At 40.8% G+C, this 20,970-nt stretch overlaps 1 protein-coding gene across 4 annotated transcripts in view; it reads right to left on the bottom strand.

Moving 5' to 3' along the window:
* Nucleotides 1-516: 516 nt before the first annotated feature.
* The window catches only part of LOC126353880 (cyclic GMP-AMP synthase-like receptor), a 275,603-nt gene continuing 255,149 nt past the window's right edge, over nt 517-20,970 (bottom strand). For all 4 annotated transcript variants that reach the window (XM_050003085.1, XM_050003083.1, XM_050003084.1 and 1 more), the window contains exons 10-11: nt 7,980-8,069; nt 517-1,464 (exon numbers count right to left, since the gene is read on the bottom strand). In XM_050003085.1, coding sequence (XP_049859042.1) covers nt 1,317-1,464; nt 7,980-8,069 — 238 coding nt within the window. In that variant the 3' untranslated portion in view covers nt 517-1,316. The remainder of the gene's footprint in view (nt 1,465-7,979; nt 8,070-20,970) is intronic.

Raw genomic sequence — 20,970 nt, forward strand, 5'->3', positions numbered from 1 at the left:
TTGGCAACTTGCTTTAAATGTTAAGAGATGTAAAATTTTGCACTTCATCTATAAAAAATAGTATTCTATGACTATAATATCAATTAGTCACAGGTGGACCTGGTCAACTCGTACAAATATCTGGGTATAGCACTTCGAAGGGATATGAAGATCATCTAAGCTCAGTCATCGATACGGAGGTGACAGACTTTGGTTGTTTTTTTTTTTTTTTTTTTTTTTTTTTTAAAAAAAAGGAGAAATGCAATCAGTCTTCAAAGGAGATTGCTTTTAAATCACTCAAGCAACTCATTCTAGAATACTGCTCAAATCTGTGGGACCTGTATCAAGTAAGTTAACAATAGATATTGAATGTATGCAGAGAAGGGCAGCACAAATGGTCACAAGTTCTGATCTGGGAGAGTGTTATGGAGGTGCTGAAGAAATTAAATTGCACACTCTTGAAGGTAGACATAAACTCTCCTAAGAAAACCTACTTACAAAATTTCAAGAACTGGCTGTAAATGAAGACTCTAGGAACATACTACAACAACTATGTTTTGTAACCATATAGATATAATGACAAGATTACATTAATTACAGCATGCACATAGGCATTCAAACAATCATTCTTCCCACACTCCATACATGAATGGAATGGGTATAATCTGATGTATCCTTTGCCACACACTTCACAGCAGTTTTCAGTGTGCAGATGTTGAAGTAGATGTAGACAACTGTACTTTGATTAAATACTTGTGAAAAATTGTATGAACAGAAAACTTGTATTGAGAACTTTTATTGGTGCTATATACTGACTGGCTGACTGAAAAAGGAATTTAATTTCCCAACTGGACATGAAATTATTACCATGTACATATCTGTACAATTTTACAATCAAATCAGGAGTCCATGAAATACATGCCGAAGAAAAATCTTCATGGCAAGCATTATGAATTTCCATTGGACTATTACTAGAAATTTGATTTAGTCCTAAAATAATCACAGGAAAGTCAGAAAATAAAAAAAGGAGAAAAGGAATATACATTTTACTTATTTCCCTCACTTATTTTATGTGTTATCCTACTGTTTGGACATGAACTAGGACAATAATTTAGTGTGAGAAAGATTTAATCAATTACACGGAATACTCTCTGTATGCACATTTTAAAGAATCATTAATCAGAATTTTCTAAATAACATTACCATGGCACAAGCATTACTAAAAGGAGATAGTGATTGTAAAACATAGCTGTGAAATTGTGTTAATTAAGAACATCAAACAGAGGTAGAAAAAAAACTATTAACTGAATAAGACTAGTAGCCTTTTTTCCCCCCATTCATTCTCGGGCTCTTCTACTATCCCCTAATACATGTGCAAATAGTCCTGCTGCAAAAAGTGCTGCTGCTCCAACAGCTATTGCTGCAACAGTTCCAAAATTATTTTCCTGTGGGTGAGTAAGTAATGAAGAATCCTGGTTGATAACCCTGCAACAAGAACTACTGTAAATAAAAATGCATAGAATTAATTACATGAGACATAGACATAACAGAATTAGCAGCTAGAAGTAATGAATGAATGATATGATTCATACATTTGACAGAGGAAATGTACGTATTATTGAGCCACATTTTTAATTATTGTATACAAAAATAATATATTTTTGAAAATATATTGTAACTGAATAGATAAAAAAATCTACTCACAAAGCAGAAGCAGGAGGAAACATATACAAAGGTTAAAGAAATCTGCAACCTTTCAGAGCCAGTGGTTCCTTCTTACGGCAGAAGTGTTGACGGGGATAGAAGAGGGATGAAGGAGAAGGATTGACGAGGTTTAGAAAATGGAGAGAGTACAAAAAAGTCATCCAGAATCCTGGATCAGGGGAGACTTAGCAGACACATTGAAAACCTTCTTGTCCTGTCCCCTAAGTCTCCCCTGACCCAGGGTTCTGGATGAGTTTTTGAAACTGTCCCCTTTTTCCTAAACATCACGAGTCCTTTGCCTTCATTCCTCTTCCTTTCCCTTCAAACCTTCTGCCAGAAGAAGGAGTCACTGTCTTTGAAAGCTTGCAGATTTCTTTAATCTTTGTATATGTTTTCTACTGCCACTGCTTGTTGAGGAGATTATTGTATCTGTCAAATTACATTTAATTATTGTGTACATATTCCATGGATCCATAATGCAAAGATACACCCTGTATGTATAATGTGTCCAAATTTTTCATGTATATACATAAACATTCATAATGTACACCCACTATTAACTTACACAGAATATGCTACGGTAGTACACTTACAACTCGGTCAATACATACAGTCACACAATAAAACTTAGGTACCATAATAAGACAATTACTACATAGCATTTTACATAACGAACCAGACAAGAAACATAGTTACCGGTGTGCAATAAGGACATAAATGCAGTAATGACGTATACAAACTAGCATAATCTGTCAATTATAATGGTGACACAAAACACACACACACACACACACACACACACACACACAGAGAGAGAGAGAGAGAGAGAGAGAGAGAGAGAGAGAGAGAGAGAGAGAGAGAGAGAGCTTATTGTGACAGCTCAAAAACATGAGCTGCTAATTATGTTAAATTCTTTACTTACCTCACATTTACAAACTCATCAAGAAAATAGAATACATTCATCAATGAAATAGAATGATCGAAGGCAAGCTGTTTAATGTAGGCATGAAAAAGCATTTCAAATTTCTTGGGTTTTGAGCACTATGGGAAGCAACTTCAAGATTTTGAACCTGTATACTTGGAATATTTTTGTATCAATGGCAGTTTTTTTTTTTTTAAATTGTTGTTAATTTTTTGCTTCCATCTGGTGTCAGGAGTGTGGAGTTCTGAGATTTTTTCATAGGGATTTGACTTAACACATGAGAGATAACAGTACTGGGGGCATTTCAGGTGTTTTCGACAGTCTAACAGTTTGTATCAGAGGTTTTAGGACATACTTTGCAAATGATTCTAGTAACTTATTTCTGAGCATTGAAGACATTTTGTAAATAACTGTGGAGTTTTACTAGAATATGATTCCACATGACATCACAGTGTGAAAATAGTTAATTACTCTTTGTAACTGTTGGTTACAGTTTGTCACTGAGATTACCTCGGGATCTAGTTGACTTGGCTGGAAGTGAGTGAAGCTGGTCAAGAGAATGTTAACAGTGAATTATATGATGACCTTGGATAATATGTTATTGCTACATAAGGTCAATAAGTTTTCAGAATTACTGACAGTCCAGTACTGCCCTCATTCTATGAACCAATGCAGAGATGTTTGATCTCACTTAAGTTGGTGCATAATGTGATGATCAGGAAATGTATGTCACTACATAAGGGGTAGACATCAAGTTTTAATAACCACTCGATGGGTAAGTCTCATCTGACCCAGGGTTCAGAGTGACTTTTCTAAACTGTACCCCTTTCCCTAAACCTCTCCAGTCCTTTTCCTTCACCCCTCTTCCTTCCCCTTCCACTCTTCCACCAGAAGAAGGAGCCACTGGCTCCAGAAGCTTGCGAAAGTTAAATCTTCTTGTGTGTGTGTTCCCCTGCTGCCACTTGGTGAGTAGATTTTTTTATATGTACATTTACATTATATTATCAATAATTGATTATTTTCATTGTTACAGTATTAGAAGTGTTACTGGTGACATAGCTTAGAGACTATTCCTCGAAAATTAAGTTACTAACAGAAACAAAGCACATGGCTTCCAATATTCTGGGGTAAACTACTTTCTCAAAAAATTTAGAGAACACAGGATGTGAGGAGGTTGGTGTATAATTAGAGGTCACTCATGTATAAAAATGTCCACTTTTATACATGGGTATATACCAGGATATGTCAATCTCTCAGCAAATACACCTTGACTCATTAATTGGTTACAAAGGTAACATGAGGAGAAAGAGGGAGTGTTTTGTAAAGGGATATCCCCCTCTAGCATTACTTTCTCTCAACGGTAGTAGTTGACACCAGAAACATTTTTCGAATTTTGGACAGGTCAGTATTATCTCAGCTGTCTTTCTGAAAAATTTCATAGAATTTTAAACATGATGTGTTGTATTTCCAACTAAAATTTATGAAAAGGAATTATTTTATTTTCATTGTTTCAATCAATATGTACTATCTCTCAATGTACAGTTAAAACAGTTTTTCTTTTTTAGAAACATATGAAATTATGAAATATTTAGCACATTTAAAATTTATATTATTCATTACAAAATCTAGTATTGTTTATTATGTTTATTTCTGGATACATTTATAAAACAATAATCTAAATAAAATAGAAAGAAACTTCCACATGGGAAATATATCTTAAAAACAAAGATTCCAAGACTTACCAAGCGGGAAAGAGCCGGTAGATAGGCACAATGAATAAAACACACACTCAGAATTTGAGCTTTCGCAACCGGCGGCTGCTTCGTCAGGAAAGAGGGAAGGAAAAGGAAAGATGAAAGGATGTGGGTTTTAAGGGAGAGGGTAAGGAGTCATTCCAATCCCGGGAGCGGAAAGACTTACCTTAGGGGGAAAAAAGGATAGGTATATACTCGCGCGCGCACACACACACACACACACACACACACACACACACACACACACACACACACACACACACACACACACACACACGCATATGAGCAGGAAGACTTACCAGCAGAAAGACTTACCTTAGGGGGAAAAAAGGATAGGTATATACTCGCACGCACACACACACACACACACACACACACACACACACACACACACACACATATCCATCCATACATACACAGCATGTATGTATGGATGTATGTGTATGTATGGATGGATATGCGTGTGTGTGTGTGTGTGTGTGTGTGTGTGTGTGTGTGTGTGTGTGCGCGCGCGAGTATATACCTATCCTTTTTTCCCCCTAAGGTAAGTCTTTCCGCTCCCGGGATTGGAATGACTCCTTACCCTCTCCCTTAAAGCCCACATCCTTTCATCTTTCGTTTTCCTTCCCTCTTTCCTGACGAAGCAGCCGCCGGTTGAGAAAGCTCAAATTCTGTGTGTGTGTTTTATTAATTGTGACTATCTACCGGCGCTTTCCCGCTTGGTAAGTCTTGGAATCTTTGTTTTTAAGATAAAATAATAATCTAAACTAAGAGAAATTAATTTGTCAAGAAAAATTGTAAGCCCTTTGCAATATTGTTATTACCACAGAGTGAAGAAGTAGTAAGCATGCCTCTGATGTGATCAGACATATTTTAATATTTTGGATGAACAATGTAATTTCAGCTTTGTTAATGGGAAAATTCAAAAGACAGTGTGATATAGTAAAATGTGAGACAATATATTACCGTGATAATTAAAATTATGCAAAGATACTGTATCCTTCAAAATTATTTATATCAATTGAACCCTCAGAACCTAAAATATGAAAATTCCAGCTTCAAGAAGCAGACTCCTAGACATGAAAAACTGGAGACAAATGTGTGGGAAAGTAAAAAGTTCACTGTCAATCTTAATCCTCTTGAATCTTCTGAAAAGACTTCACCATCATGGAGAGTAGCAACAATAAGAAAGGGACGGGCAGATTACAGCTTTTAAGTGGGTCGATAATAGTTATTGCTCTTCAGTGGTCTAATGAGTTTTATGATCTCTCTAGTCATGATTTCTAGCGATACAATATGGAATGTCTATCTAAGAAAGTCTAATGGGTCAGCTTTGATGGTCCATTTTTTCTTCCTGTGTTTTCAGCTACTGTTAATAAGAATTCAACAGATGATTTGTATTTAATAGCATCTATCTTGCTCTTACTGCCATTTACCCAGTTTACTTGTTTCATGCCTAGTAATACTTCTGGGAATTTTGATTTTTTTTCTACATAGTATGTGAATTTTGCTTTTCTGATGACATGATCATTTTAGAACTGTCTTAGCAGTGCACTTTTAGTTCTTGATTAGAGAAAGTCCTCTCCATCATATAAAGCTCCTTTTTCTAGCACAAGATACTTTGATTCCAGATGTTAGCCACCCTTTCTTTTGGGTTCCACTGCAGTTGTTTCTGACCTGTTGCAATGGAGAACTGAATTTATAGTGTTGTAAGAATATTGTTATGAAAGAATTAAATTTTTCACCTATTATTTGTCCTTGGTAAATGACTTCCCATTTTTCACACTGTGTTTTCTCTGAGAAAGCATGTATGCTTCTGTGGGAATCTATGTTTCCCTTTGTAGTTAGATGTGATTGATAGGAATGATTTGTTTGTGTCAATTGACTATCAGTGCATAAAAAAATGATAAAAGGAAGAAGTTCCAGTGCTTAGGAACATGTAATTAATACTCTTCTTTAGTAAAGTATAAGTGTTACTGACACAACATAGTGACTCTATCTCAAAAAGTAAGTTACTGACAGAAACACAGCACGGCTTCCAAAGGATAATAGCACTATCACAGAAATCACAGAGCTTCTTCATAAAGTGTATATCTTTGATCAAGGAATGCAAACAGCAGGCATATTTCTAGTTGTCACTAAACCCTTCAGTTCAATAAACTGTGAGTTAATCTTAAGTATACTTGATGCATTCAGTATAAATGTCACACCCATAAAACTGCTGGCTACATACCTAATTAACTATAAGCAGTGTACAAAACTGACTTATGAAATTAATGATCAGGTCACAAATTTCCAACAACATATGCACCTGTAACATGAGGTATACCCCAGGCTCAGTTCTGGGCCCTTTCCTAGAGTGCATAAACGATGCAGAGCCACTTCTCAACACCCAAATAGCACTCTATGCATATAATACCTTACAGTTACTTGTTGGCAAACATGATGAATTGTACACTGGCTGCAACTGAGCGTCTATGTAAAATAACTATGTATTTCCAATATCAAGGTTTGAAGGTTATGTCAGTATATCTTAGTTATGCCATTTTAACTTGCAAATTCACATCAACCTCTGTCAGTGATACAGGTGAAATTGAAGCATCAGACATAGATGAACGTAAATTTTTACCTATATACCTAAATGAGAAAATATTGTAAGTAACCATATCAATTTTATATGTAATACAATTAGTAGTTCACTACACCTAATTATCCAATTATCAAAAGCACTCTCTGGCCAGACGTTAAAAACAGTTTATTATGTGACAATTTGGAACAGATACGGGGCTGTGCAGCTGATACACATGCGAACATAATACTAACCCCACAAAAAGAACAGTGAGGATTAGAATGGACTCCGGTAGGAAAAATCTTTGCACACCATGCATACCTAACAGTTTACTGTTTGTATCTTTACAAATTAATTATATTTTTGTGACACATAAAAACAAAGCAACCAAATGCTCTGTTATGAATGTCAACAATACAAGAAAGAAAGACTGCTGCTAGGGACAAAGAGGTAAACTAAAAACAGTAGACTGCAGTCCATGCATTAATGGCCAGATGCAGATAACAAACTGTCAAACTCGGGGGTTAAACCAAAGCTGGGCACTACCAACTCTAAGTGTCTTTGATCAGAAAGAAACAATATGAAGTGCAGTGACTTTCTGCATGTACTATTGTCCTGCCTTAGTTTACATATAACTTATTTCTACTTACACTTGTGTATAATTACAAGATATGATCACTACTCATAGAGCAACAAAGGCATATTTTGAAAAGTAAAGAAGAAATGCCAAATGCTGAGGATACTATGAAAGAAATGGTAGTCAGTAATTGTATTTCTGACTGTATTACAGTTAATCGTATTTTGTCAGAATGCCTCAAATTTGCTGAAGCAATAGCACACTGACCATTGAGAAAGACAATATGAGCACACTGATGACTGACACAGATAGTCCACGGTTCATTTCAGTGTCATCCCCTGACTGACTTAAGAAAATACAGACTAAATATAACAGGTATTTGATTATAAATGGATGGCTGCATTAAAGTTGCACACATGAACATTTTATGTGATTATTACCATGATTTTGTAATGACTACTTGCTAATACCAACCTAGATGCTATGGCCGGGTTCCAGTTGACTTCCTCATCAGAGTCATTCCAGATTATTTCATCATCGGAGTCTTCTTCAAAGGGGCGCACCCTGAGGAAATGGTATAACAATAATGAATTAATTATTGTGCAACCAATAAAAATAATTTTCCAGCATAAGTAACAACTATGTATGTTTTATTTGCATCTTAGCATGTCAATGACGGAAAGGAAACAATAGTGCATTATAGAGCCCTGTGAGTGTGAATTTCAAATATAATATGGACAACTGGCATATGATATAAGGAATGACCTGAAATTATCAGTTGAATGTGTGAATGAAGTTTTGAGAAAATTAAACAATAACATAAACATTAGGAACATAACTATAAATAAAGATGATATCATGACAAGTTTGAGCTGAAAGGCAGTGCAATTGCTGATGAAATACTTCTTGTAACATATTTTCTTATGTATTGAATCTTAAACTTGTATTTCAGTCCCATCATGGGCATGCCTTATGCCATCAGAGGCAGGGCCACCTGTGACAGCATAAGACATACCATCTCTGGCATATCTTTTGCACAGCTTGACCACCAGTCAACTGTCCGCATGAATGAATGGCAGAGTCAAATTGTCACTAAGAGCAATGTTGACCACTTAGTTGTATATTATGCCTCCGAGCATCACATTTCCATTTCACTGGCTGATTCACAATCTGTGGCATGTGATGGCCCCTATGCCATTTGACCAGGTTCTCTGAATTATGTCGACGGGAACTTAACTTCAATCCTGCAACCCTTCTGGCCTCAATTTCTGAAAGACCTTTCCCCACATCGCCTCCAAGCCTGTCCCCATTTTCAGTAACGCCCTTCTTATTAAGACACTGTTTGTTGTTTGATCTTCATTCTTTGGTGGTAAAGTTGTTGGTCTCCCAAAGGATGTATGTGCAAACCCAACAAAATACACTCCTGGAAATTGAAATAAGAACACCGTGAATTCATTGTCCCAGGAAGGGGAAACTTTATTGACACATTCCTGTGGTCAGATACATCACATGATCACACTGACAGAACCACAGGCACATAGACACAGGCAATAGAGCATGCACAATGTCGGCACTAGTACAGCGTATATCCACATTTCGCAGCAATGCAGGCTGCTATTCTCCCATGGAGACGATCGTAGAGATGCTGGATATAGTCCTGTGGAACGGCTTGCCATGCCATTTCCACCTGGTGCCTCAGTTGGACCAGCGTTCGTGCTGGACGTGCAGACCGCGTGAGACGAGGCTTCATCCAGTCCCAAACATGCTCAATGGGGGACAGATCCGGAGATCTTGCTGGCCAGGGTAGTTGACTTACACCTTCTAGAGCACGTTGGGTGGCACGGGATACATGCGGACGTGCATTGTCCTGTTGGAACAGCAAGTTCCCTTGCCGGTCTAGGAATGGTAGAATGATGGGTTCGATGACGGTTTGGATGTACTGTGCACTATTCAGTGTCCCCTAGATGATCACCAGAGGTGTACGGCCAGTGTAGGAGATCGCTCCCCACACCATGATGCCGGGTGTTGGCCCTGTGTGCCTCGGTCGTATGCAGTCCTGATTGTGGCGCTCACCTGCACGGCGCCAAACACGCATACGACCATCATTGGCACCAAGGCAGAAGAGACTCTCATCGCTGAAGACGACACGTCTCCATTCGTCCCTCCATTCACGCCTGTCGCGACACCACTGGAGGCGGGCTGCACGATGTTGGGGCGTGAGCGGAAGATGGCCTAACGGTGTGCGGGACCATAGCCCAGCTTCATGGAGACGGTTGCGAATGGTCCTCGCCGATACCCCAGGAGCAACAGTGTCCCTACTTTGCTGGGAAGTGGCGTTGCGGTCCCCTACAGCACAGCGTAGGATCCTACGGTCTTGGCGTGCATCCGTGCGTCGCTGTGGTTCGGTCCCAGGTCGACGGGCACGTGCACCTTCCGCCAACCACTGGCGACAACATCGATGTACTATGGAGACCTCACGCCCCACGTGTTGAGCAATTCGGCCTCCCGCATGCCCACTACACACCCTCGCTCAAAGTCCGTCAACTGCACATACGGTTCACGTCCACACTGTCGCGGCATGCTACCAGTGTTAAAGACTGCGATGGAGCTCCGTATGGCACGGCAAACTGACTGACACTGACGGCGGCGGTGCACAAATGCTGCGCAGCTAGCGCCATTTGACGGCCAACACCGCGGTTCCTGGTGTGTCCGCTGTGCCGTGCGTGTGATCATTGCTTGTACAGCCCTCTCGCAGTGTCCGGAGCAAGTATGGTGGGTCTGACACACCGGTGTCAATGTGTTCTTTTTTCTGTTTCCAGGAGTGTATTTTTCTCCAGCTTTTCTTATGAATAACTGTCCAGAAAGCACTTCCCTTATGGCCAGGCTGCCTAAGTGACAGGACACAGTTGCCATATTTGTGTGAGGTGTGTCTGCTTAGGGGAATGTGTGTGTCTTTTCTTTCTCTTCTATTGAAGACATTGGCCAAAAGTTCAATGTTTAACAGTCTTTTTGTTGTGCCTGTCTGCAACTCAACATGTCATCATTATGGTATGTAGCAATCCTTTTCATAACTGTTGATATTTATTGTTCTAGTGACGTGCATAAGCTCATATGAAGTCTAATTTGAGTCACCAGCTATTCTGAAAGGTGGCTCATCTGCTGGATAACTTGAACTATTAAGAAAATAACAAAAAATAAGAATAATAAAAATTCATGAAGCTGCCTAATGATGGTTAGTGAACAACTGGACTAATCACATTAAAAAGTAAACAGATGTTCTCAATGAATATTTTTTATGAAATATATGAAACTTTTGAAGTGACTCCAGTAACCCCAGTTTATGGTAGCTATTCTTTTATGTCCACTTTATACAAGAAATAAGTACAGGATGAAATTTTCTTATAGACTTTTTTTCACTGCTAGCTGATAGCAATCAGGCTGTGTAGTCTCGGTGGGTGGTTATTTCTTCACCCTGCATATGCCTCTCTACCTTATTACTTTGCATATTTGGCTGTCATGGAGAGTTCAGATTTGATTCTATGTGCTGAAAATAGTTTTTCTTTAGTAGGAGAATGTAACATTATTTTTTATTTTTTTATTGAAAACCCAAGTATCATAACATTGTATAGTTTCAGTCTGAAATTGATCAATGATGAAAAGTAAAAGTAGAGGCAACAGAAGGTTCAGAGAGATCTTGGACAGTGAATTTATAACTCATAATAAGGAAAATGTCTTTTTGTCTTTTTGAGTACATGAAAGGTTAAACATCTGCTTTACCATATCTTATTGTTTTGTTTAATGTTACACAGATTAAATGTGAGTTATGAGTAATGTTCTCTCAAATGAATAATAATCAATATCAAGATTACCTCTTATAAAACTTAATGAAAGAAATAATGTGATGTGGCCGTCTTTAAAATGGAACTGATTCACTTTGTATGATAATTTTGAGTCCCATTTGGTTCCAGTTTATACCCTACCATTTTAAAAATCAAACTTGCAGAATTAAGAGACGAAGACTAAATATTACACTAAATGAAATATTATGTAGAGGACAGTGTTATGTATTCACTCAGTCATGCAATTATAGATGGATTGATTCCATAAAGATTATGAACCTAGCTGATATTTCCTGATTCCATCAAGGCTGAATGAAAACCCCACTCATATTTAAAGCATTTCATTTAAAAGGAGAAATATTTGCTAGTCATTACCATTAGACTTGTATCAAAGGCAAAGATTAATTTTAGTTTTCTTTATGGTCTAAAAATTCATCATAACTCTTAATTAAGGATGGGGACTACTTATTCATAGCAGTAAAAGGCCATGTTAAAAATACTGGAATAATATATTAAGACTTACCAAGCGGGAAAGCGCCGGCAGACAGGCACATGAACAAAACACACAAACACACACACAGAATTGCTAGCTTTCGCAACCGATGGTTGCTTCTTCAGGAAGGAGAGGGAAAGACGAAAGGATGTAGGTTTTAAGGGAGAGGGTAAGGAGCCATTCCAATCCCGGGAGCGGAAAGACTTCCCTTAGGGGAAAAAAAGGACAGATGTACACTCGCGCACACACACACACACATATCCATCCGCACATACACAGACACAAGCAGACATATTTAAAGGCAAAGAGTAAGGGCAGAGATGTCAGTCGAGGCGGAAGTACAGAGGCAAAGAAGTTGTTGAAAGACAGGTGAGGTATGAGCGGCGGCAACTTGAAATTAGCGGAGGTTGAGGCCTGGCGGATATCGAGAAGAGAGGATATACTGAAGGGCGAGTTCCCATCTCCGGAGTTCGGATAGGTTGGTGTTGGTGGGAAGTATCCAGATAACTCGGACGGTGTAACACTGTGCCAAGATGTGCTGGCCGTGCATCAAGGCATGTTTAGCCACAGGGTGATCCTCATTACCAACAAACACTGTCTGCCTGTGTCCATTCATGCGAATGGACAGTTTGTTGCTGGTCATTCCCACATAGAAAGCGTCACAGTGCAGGCAGGTCAGTTGGTAAATCACGTGGGTGCTTTCACACGTGGCTCTCCCTTTGATCGTGTACACCTTCCGGGTTACAGGACTGGAGTAGGTGGTGGTGGGAGGGTGCATAGGACAGGTTTTACACCGGGGGCGGTTGCAAGGGTAGGAGCCAGAGGGTAGGGAAGGTGGTTTGGGGATTTCATAGGGATGAACCAAGAGGTTACGAAGGTTAGGTGGACGGCGGAAAGACACTCTTGGTGGAGTGGGGAGGATTTCATGAAGGATTGATCTCATTTCGGGGCAGGATTTTAGGAAGTCGTATCCCTGCTGGAGAGCCACATTCAAGGTCTGATCCAGTCCCGGGAAGTATTCTGTCACAAGTGGGGCACTTTTGGGGTTCTTCTGTGAGAGGTTCTGGGTTTGAGGGGATGAGGAAGTGGCTCTGGTTATCTGCTTCTGTATCAGGTTGGGAGGGTAGTTGCGGGATGCAAAAGCTGTTTTCAGGTTGTTGGTGTAATGGTCGAGGGATTCAGGACTGGAGCAGATTCGTTTGCCACGAAGGCCTAGGCTGTAGGGAAGGGTGGCAGCTGTCATAATGAAGGTACTGTTGCTTGTTGGTGGGTTTGATGTGGACGGATGTGTGCAGCTGGCCATTGGACAGATGGAGGTCAACGTCTAGGAAAGTGCCATGGGATTTGGAGTAGGACCAGGTGAATCTGATGGAACCAAAGGAGTTGAGGTTGGAGAGGAAATTCTGGAGTTGTTCTTGCTTCGTCAGGAAAGCGGGAAGGAAAAGGAAAGATGAAAGGATGTGGGTTTTAAGGGAGAGGGTAAGGAGTCATTCCAATCCCGGGAGCGGAAAGACTTACCTTAGGGGGGGGAAAAGGATAGGTATATACTCGCGCGCGCGCGCGCGCACACACACACACACACACACACACACACACACACACACACACATATCCATACATCCATACATACATACACAGACAGTGTTTGATGTGATATGTTATCAGTTTCACTGTGCCGTATAATGATGATACTTTTTATGTCCAAATATTCCCTCAAAAATCAGTAGGAGCTGATAATGAGTTTTACAGCAAATCATTCCACGAAACAATGTATCTTCTGCACTGCTCGAATGTACTATACAATATCATTTATTACACATAGTCACATCTGTATAATTCATGAACTAACAATGCATTTTAACAATAACTGCTTGGTTCTTGTGCAATGAAGCATGAACAATTTGAAGCATATCTATTGCACACCAGCCAGTTTGAGGCAATTATTAAGTAAGTGTTAAGTTGTTAACAAATTATTTCATTGTCTAGTGGTCAGCTAGAACAATACATATTTGGACCCCTAACAACAGGGAGATCAGTGCAGCAAACAAAGAGTTTTTGTGTATATGGAATAATCTTCAAAATATGTGTATTCTGGATGATGGCTGTAATAATTCCAACTCCACAATGCCCTTGCCCTCCATTTAATGTCCCCAGAGGAAAGCTTTCATTGCTAAAACCAGCAGAAGGAATTACAAGGAATGAATCACTGTGTCCATTACCTGAGAAACTGCAAAGAACGATGCACTGTTAACTACAAAATCTTGTGATGAGCCCTACAGCTCATAGCTAATGCTTGGTTTGGTGGTGGTAAGTATTCTATCCAAAATGACCAACAACCAGTTTTAACAATAAAATCTCATCTACAAATAAATATTCTAAATTCACAAAACCAATTCAGTTCCTTGGAAGCGAGTTGCCAGAGTTTGAGTTAATAAAGTTAGAACTCAACATTAACATTTTACTGTTGTAACCCATACAGTACATCACAACACATTCACAATCACTACCATAGTATGCTTCACACAGTTACTGTAGTGCCCCATTCGGCTGCTCCAGGTCCCCACTAGAGGTTGCTGATCATGGTCTAGTGCCTCAATCAGCTAAGCCTGAAAGCCAGCAGCTCCTGGTGGGAAAATATTCTTTGTACAGCAGTGGATTGGCTCCAGCGAACAGTCTGTATCTGACACCAAACAGTCTGTACCTGTCACTATGCTGAATTATGCTATTTAATTAATGTTGGAGGTGGGGGTGGTTGTAGTGGGGGGCGGGGGGGGGGGGGGGGGGGTTATCAGTGCTGTCGTCATTAGTGAACAACACCAGTGCATACAGACAGGCTTGCCGAAGAAGTAGTCATTGCCACTCACACCAGGAAATCTAGCCACAAGGGACAACAGATTGGCAACAACAATAAGGGCACAACAAGGGCACCCTGCAGCAAGTACTTCTGTCCGGCCCCTCCTGCTTTGTGGTACATGGAAGAGCTACATGTGGGTACTGGAGCTGCTGTTTCGTTCCTCAACTTTCAAATGTCCACATGTCTGGGCTCTCCATCACTGGCTCCCATCTAACACCATCTAGAAAGCTACAATAAACATCATATACCTGTTCTTGGTCAATTTACCACTGCCATGGCTTACAAACCTGTAGTCCATCCTAGCACATATTTGGTTATTAATGATTATGGTTACTAATTATATCACAAGTACTGTTCATGCTTCCAGACTAAAAAATGCAGCACCATAAACTGTCTGTATGAAGGTATCCATGGGGGGGTGGCCAAGCCATGCTGCCACAATGTGATGGACTGGAAAATACAATGCATTAATATGTCCATATGTTCTGTGCCAGTTAAGCTAGAGAATTCTATTTTTGTGATTGTTGATTCACAGGACGCTTACTTGTATGCCAAGGCTGGTACTGCTCCTGCTAGCTTGCCCACTGGTCTACCTGCTCCTTCCATGCCAGTTTGGTATACATTGGCCAGGACTGCCATTTCTTCTGTGCTGGACAGGATTGCAACTTCACTGGACTCCACTTCCACCAGTATGTTGTTCTATGCGTCCACACCTACTGTACCATGCCTTCTGTGCCACCCTCCACTGGCTGCTGCCAAGACTGCGGGCAATGTACCACTTTCCAGACCAGCCTCTCTTGTGCCCCATCATTTGACATGTTGCCCATGTTTCACATGCACCTTTCTGCCTCTCATCTGCCTGCAGCTCCCGCGTTGATATTTTCACGCACCATCTTTATGGACTCCCCACAGATCTTGGGGAATGGCTCATCTGCCACGTCAGTACATACCATGCCTACATCTGCGGTTTGTTCACCCATGCCTGACGCACTGGTTCTCCCATGTGTTTCCTTCAAGGATGGCGCACAGATCACCAATGACTTTTCATCGGCTGACTTTATTTTTAGGATCTCGTTATGGAGTCTTCCTTTCTGGTTGAAACTGGTGCCAATTTGAGTGTGATTCCCAAGTCACTCATTCGAGCAGACTTTTTCCCATCAGTTCTATGAACTGATAATCACTCTCCCATTGTTGCCTATGGTGCTGCAACTCTCCGTCTTGTTTCTTACTTTGACTTTTCATGTGGCCAATGTCGATGTTTTGGTTCTTGGTATAGATTTTCTTCATTTTCATGGTCCCTCCCTTTACCTCCATGTGGTGGTGTTACTGCACTACTCGTTTCACAAGACTGCCCAGTGTTTCTCCATCTACCAAATGTTAGCACCTGGCTACATCCCTTGCAGCTGTTCTCACCCACACTGCATCACAAAAGCATGACATCTCCACCCTTCACTCCAACAATGACACTCTATGCCAATAGATTGTCAACTCTACAGATGAATTGTACCTTGCTCATCAAGCGATTGAAGAGTTCTCTATTTTGAAGGTCCCCTCCATTGAGAATTTTGTGCACTTGACTTTGACACTTTCACTAATGATTTCTCAGGTTTGTGACTTTAATTCTTCCTGTGTGTCATGTGCCATACCTCAGACATCTTCTGCAAAATCGCCCAGTCAACTGACTAGTGGGTTTGCACAGCAGATCATCACAATTACTAACAATATATGCCATACATTGTATTTTATATCTGTCTGTAGAGGCAAACATAAGTTGAATTGGTAGCAGGACTTAACCGGGTGTGATGCAAGATCTGATGGCCGATAAAAGATTAGTCTCAAAGTAAGGTGCCAGCGATCAGGAAGATTACTTATCTTTATTCTCCACACTGAAGCACGCACCATCTACTGTTCTCATAGCAAGTAGCTACGTAATTAAGTTAAGAATACAATTCACAAATCCACAGTGGAATCCAAACCGTAACTAAGTTCTAAGCCCAAGTTTGTCATATAAGATCTGTACAATAACACTTCAATATTAACACAGCTAGCGAGTAAGAGCATGTGGCTGTGGCACCAGGTCTGTGCTCCCATTATATCTTGTGGCCATAGAGGGAGCTGCAGGCAAGAACTATTGAATGGCACGATGTCTTCAGCTGGAGATAACGTCATGAACCTCCTGCGGCCACAGCGTGAAGCTAAGGCCGACCACCACGCATGTGTGGCCGGGCTGAGTGATGGCAGGGAGCCCGTGATTTGGTTAAGCCCGTAGACATAGCATTGTATATCACAGATGGACCACCAGTTTGTCAGACACCTCACCACCTTAATGCTACCAAGTTACGTAATGCTATGGCTGCACTATAGGAACTGTCAAATGCAAGTATTGTGCACACCTCTCATAGCACCGGGTCATCCCCTATTCACCTGGTTCCACAAAAAGATAGTTTTTTCTGTCTCTGTGGAGACTACCGCAAACTGAATGCTCATAAGTCTTTAGATGCTTACCTTATTCCCCACAATCAGAACTTCACCCAGCAACTTTATGACGTGCAAGTTTTCAACATGATCAACTGCCACAAAGCATACCATCAAATTCTCATATTTAAGGACAAAATTCTGAAAACAGTGATCACTAACCCCTTTGAATTGTTCGAATACTGCTTCATGCCATACGGTCTAAAAAATGCAGCTCAAACCTGACAGCAATTTACTGACTCTATATTGTTTTTGCTTCCCTTTTGCTTCAAGTACCTGGATGAAATTATCATTTTTTTTTTCCTCCTTCAAGGAGCATGACTTATCATCTTCAACAGGTCTGACAAGTCCTTTCTGAGCACCATGTGGAAATCAACCATGCAAATCACAATTCCAATGTTACTGTATCCTGTTTCTTGGACATTCTGTCTCATCCTAGGGTATCAGCCCACCGTCTGAGCGGTGATTTCACCAATAACCTCCCTCACCCTGTAACCTATTGAGAAGTGAGATGGTTTCTTTCAACATCATATTCCCCATGCTGCGTCTCTTCAGGCCTCTTTAACTGATGCTTTGTCTGGAAAAAACACTTCCATGTGTCGTAAGAATCAGTGGGCCAAAGACATGAAGTGCTCTTTCCGTGACCTCAAGATGGATCTTACAAATGCAGTCATGCTGGCACATCCTATCACTGATGCTTGCCTATTCATCACTACCAATGTGAGTGAAACCTCCATTGGAACTGTCTTACAGCAGCATGTTTATGATCTCCCTCAACCTCTGTATTTCTTCTCCAAAAAACTTCCAGCTTCTCAGTGTAAATAGTCCGCCTTCTACAGGGAGCTCATGACGATTTATGAGGCTATGAATTACTTCTGAGAAGACATTGAGGGACAAGAAGTCAATGTGTTTACAGACCACCAACTGCTGGCTGACGTCCATTGTAGCCCCTTGCCTGATGTACCCCCCTCACCACTTTCAACATATGGACATTGTATGTCAATATATGACTGATATCCATTACATTAAATGGGCTGACAACATTGGGACGAGCTACATGTCACATGTGTATGTTATCTCTTCTGCCATTCACCTGAACAAACACATGAGACAACAGCCTGTGCATGCAGATGTGCAGGACTTGATGAATGACCCTTTTTCATCCCTGATCATACAATCACATTATCTCCCTGCCTCAACATCATTTATGCGATATTTATACAGTACTGCCTGACCTCTGGTTCCTGCATATCTTTTCTTTATACTTTTTTTTGGTTTTATATAATCTGGCACACACTGCCATGAAGGCTACTACTAGGTTGGACATAGAGCATTTCGTGTGGTAGGGCATTAACAAGGACTGCCAAACTCCGGCCTGGGCCTGCCTCCCTTGCCAACATAGCAACATGGATCGGCTCTCCCAACAGCCATGAGGCCAGTTTGACATCCCTAAAGGCAGATTTGTCATGTTAATCTTGATTTCAATGACCCCTTACCTCCTTCAGGTGGTTGTTGGTACATACTATCCATTACCAATCACACCACCAGGTGGGTCAAAGCAGTTCCTTTACCTGATATTACAGGTGACTCTGTAGTGTGAGCCGTCATCAGTAACTGGCTTGCATGCTTTGGCTGCCCCTCCTCCATCACCAATTGCCAGTGGTGGCAATTTGCATCATTACTTTTCACTAAACTGTGTGATTTGTGTGGCCCTGACAAATTCCAAACAATGGTATATCATCCTTAGAGTAACTGTTGGTGCAGCATTGGCAAAGGACTCCAGAAACTGTAATTATTTGCCATGATGCCTCCTGGTCAGAGATCCGACCATGGGTTCTCTAAGGGATTCATATTGCTTTCAAAGGCAATCTGCATGCCTCTTTGGCCAAGATCTTGTATGAGGAACCTCTTGTTCTTCCAATCGAGTCTGTCAAAGATGACGCTCCTGCTTCTTTGACAAAGCTGGCTACCTTTGTCGAGCTTGTATGCTGACACTTGGTCCGCATGTGATCACCCCCTCCCAGTTGCCACTCTATGCCTTGAGTGTTCCTACACAAAGAGTTACCACATTGTCAGTACATGATGCTTCACGATGATTCTGTTCGATCTGCCCTTCAGTCTCCATATTTGGGCCCTACAAAGTCGATGCCCGTACTGCTAACACTATCGGCATTTGTCTCCAAGGCAAACACCATATGGTGTTACTCAAGTGCACAAAGCCAGCACAATCCTGAACAGTTGTGCTCCCTCCCCTTTGGCTTCTACCAAGACTTCGTCCAGTCCAGACTCTCTATCCCATAATACCATCAATGGACCTCCCCAGTAAAAGTGATGCATATGCAGTGTCGTTTATCCATTTCAATGAATAAACCCAGTCAACAATGAGAGTGGTATGAAAAGTTTTTGGAACAGAATAGGAAAAAAGTACTTACATCACTGAAACCTTTTTTATTTTTCAATGTAGTCTCCTTGTAGATTAATATACTTGGTCCAACAATATTCCAGTGCCTTGATCCCAACTCCAAAATGAGTTTCCTCCAGGTCTGCAAAATAGTTGTCAACTCCAGCTATCAATTCTTTGATTGAAGTGAATCTTCATCCACCAAGAAAAAATTTCAGTTTTTGGAAGAGATGGAAGTCTGGCAGAGCCATATAAGGTGAATAAGGCAGGTGTGGCAACAATTCATACCTTAGTTCATGTAATTTTGCAATGGTGATTGCACGTGTGCAGGCATGCATCAAGAGTTGCGGCACCCATCTTGCAGATAATGTTTTCACTTCTAATTCCTCTGTTAAAATGTGGTATACCCTTTCAGATGACACCTGGCAAGCGTGAGCAATTTCATGCACTTTCAATTGGCGATCCTCTATGACCATTTTGTGCACTTTTACAATGATTTATGGAGTAGTGACACATCTTTGCCATCCACTGTCCGTATCATCATCTAAGCTCTCCAGATCAAATTTAAATTCATCAGTCCACTTGGCAACAGTGGAATATGAAGGAGCAGAGTCCCCCAGTGTATTCTGGAAATCAGCACAAATGTCCTTTGCTTTCATACCTTTCTTTATGAAGTACTTAATCACTGCTCAAGTGTCTATTTTTTCCATCTTTACAAATCACTACATGGAAATAACAACAGAGCCATGTCACCACCACAGCTCTCTTCCAACAGCACTAGCATCGTATGTGTTTACAGGCAACAGTCCAATAAATATCACAAGAACAACTCATTGTGCTAGTACTGAGCTCTCATGGTGATTCTGAGAAGTTTCCAAACAACCCTTGTACTACCTCATTGTGTGTGCCTGCCACAGTGCCTCAGGAACTATCACCCTCTTCTGCTCACTCAAGTATCAAGAGATTTGTCATCAATGTCTCAGTGTTGGTTGGTTTGGGGGATTAAAGGGACCAGACTGCTACGGTCATCGGTCCCTGTCTCGGTGTATCCTTTCAACAGTCTATCTTTTCAGTTGCGAGATGGGCTGCTGCTTGTCCTCCTCACTCAACCTTGCTCTCTGGAGGATCCTTCCACTGCCCACATAATGCTGCTTTGCATCTTCCACACTCCACCTGACCCAGACAAAGACAATATCTCTGCATTAATTGATGCAGGCAGATGCCTTACCACCATTCACCTCACTCCTTCAGTGACAACACTCAATTATAACTACACTCTGTGACTGTGACTAGAGTGGGTCATCCCATTTGCCCTCCTTGATGGCTCTGCAATTTCAGGGTGTCCACCATAACGGTATAGCCTCCACCAAACAGTCTGATAATCCACTGTTAACTCCTCAGTT

This window comes from Schistocerca gregaria, chromosome 3 (assembly GCF_023897955.1).
Source record: "Schistocerca gregaria isolate iqSchGreg1 chromosome 3, iqSchGreg1.2, whole genome shotgun sequence".
NCBI classification, from domain to species: domain Eukaryota; kingdom Metazoa; phylum Arthropoda; class Insecta; order Orthoptera; family Acrididae; genus Schistocerca; species Schistocerca gregaria.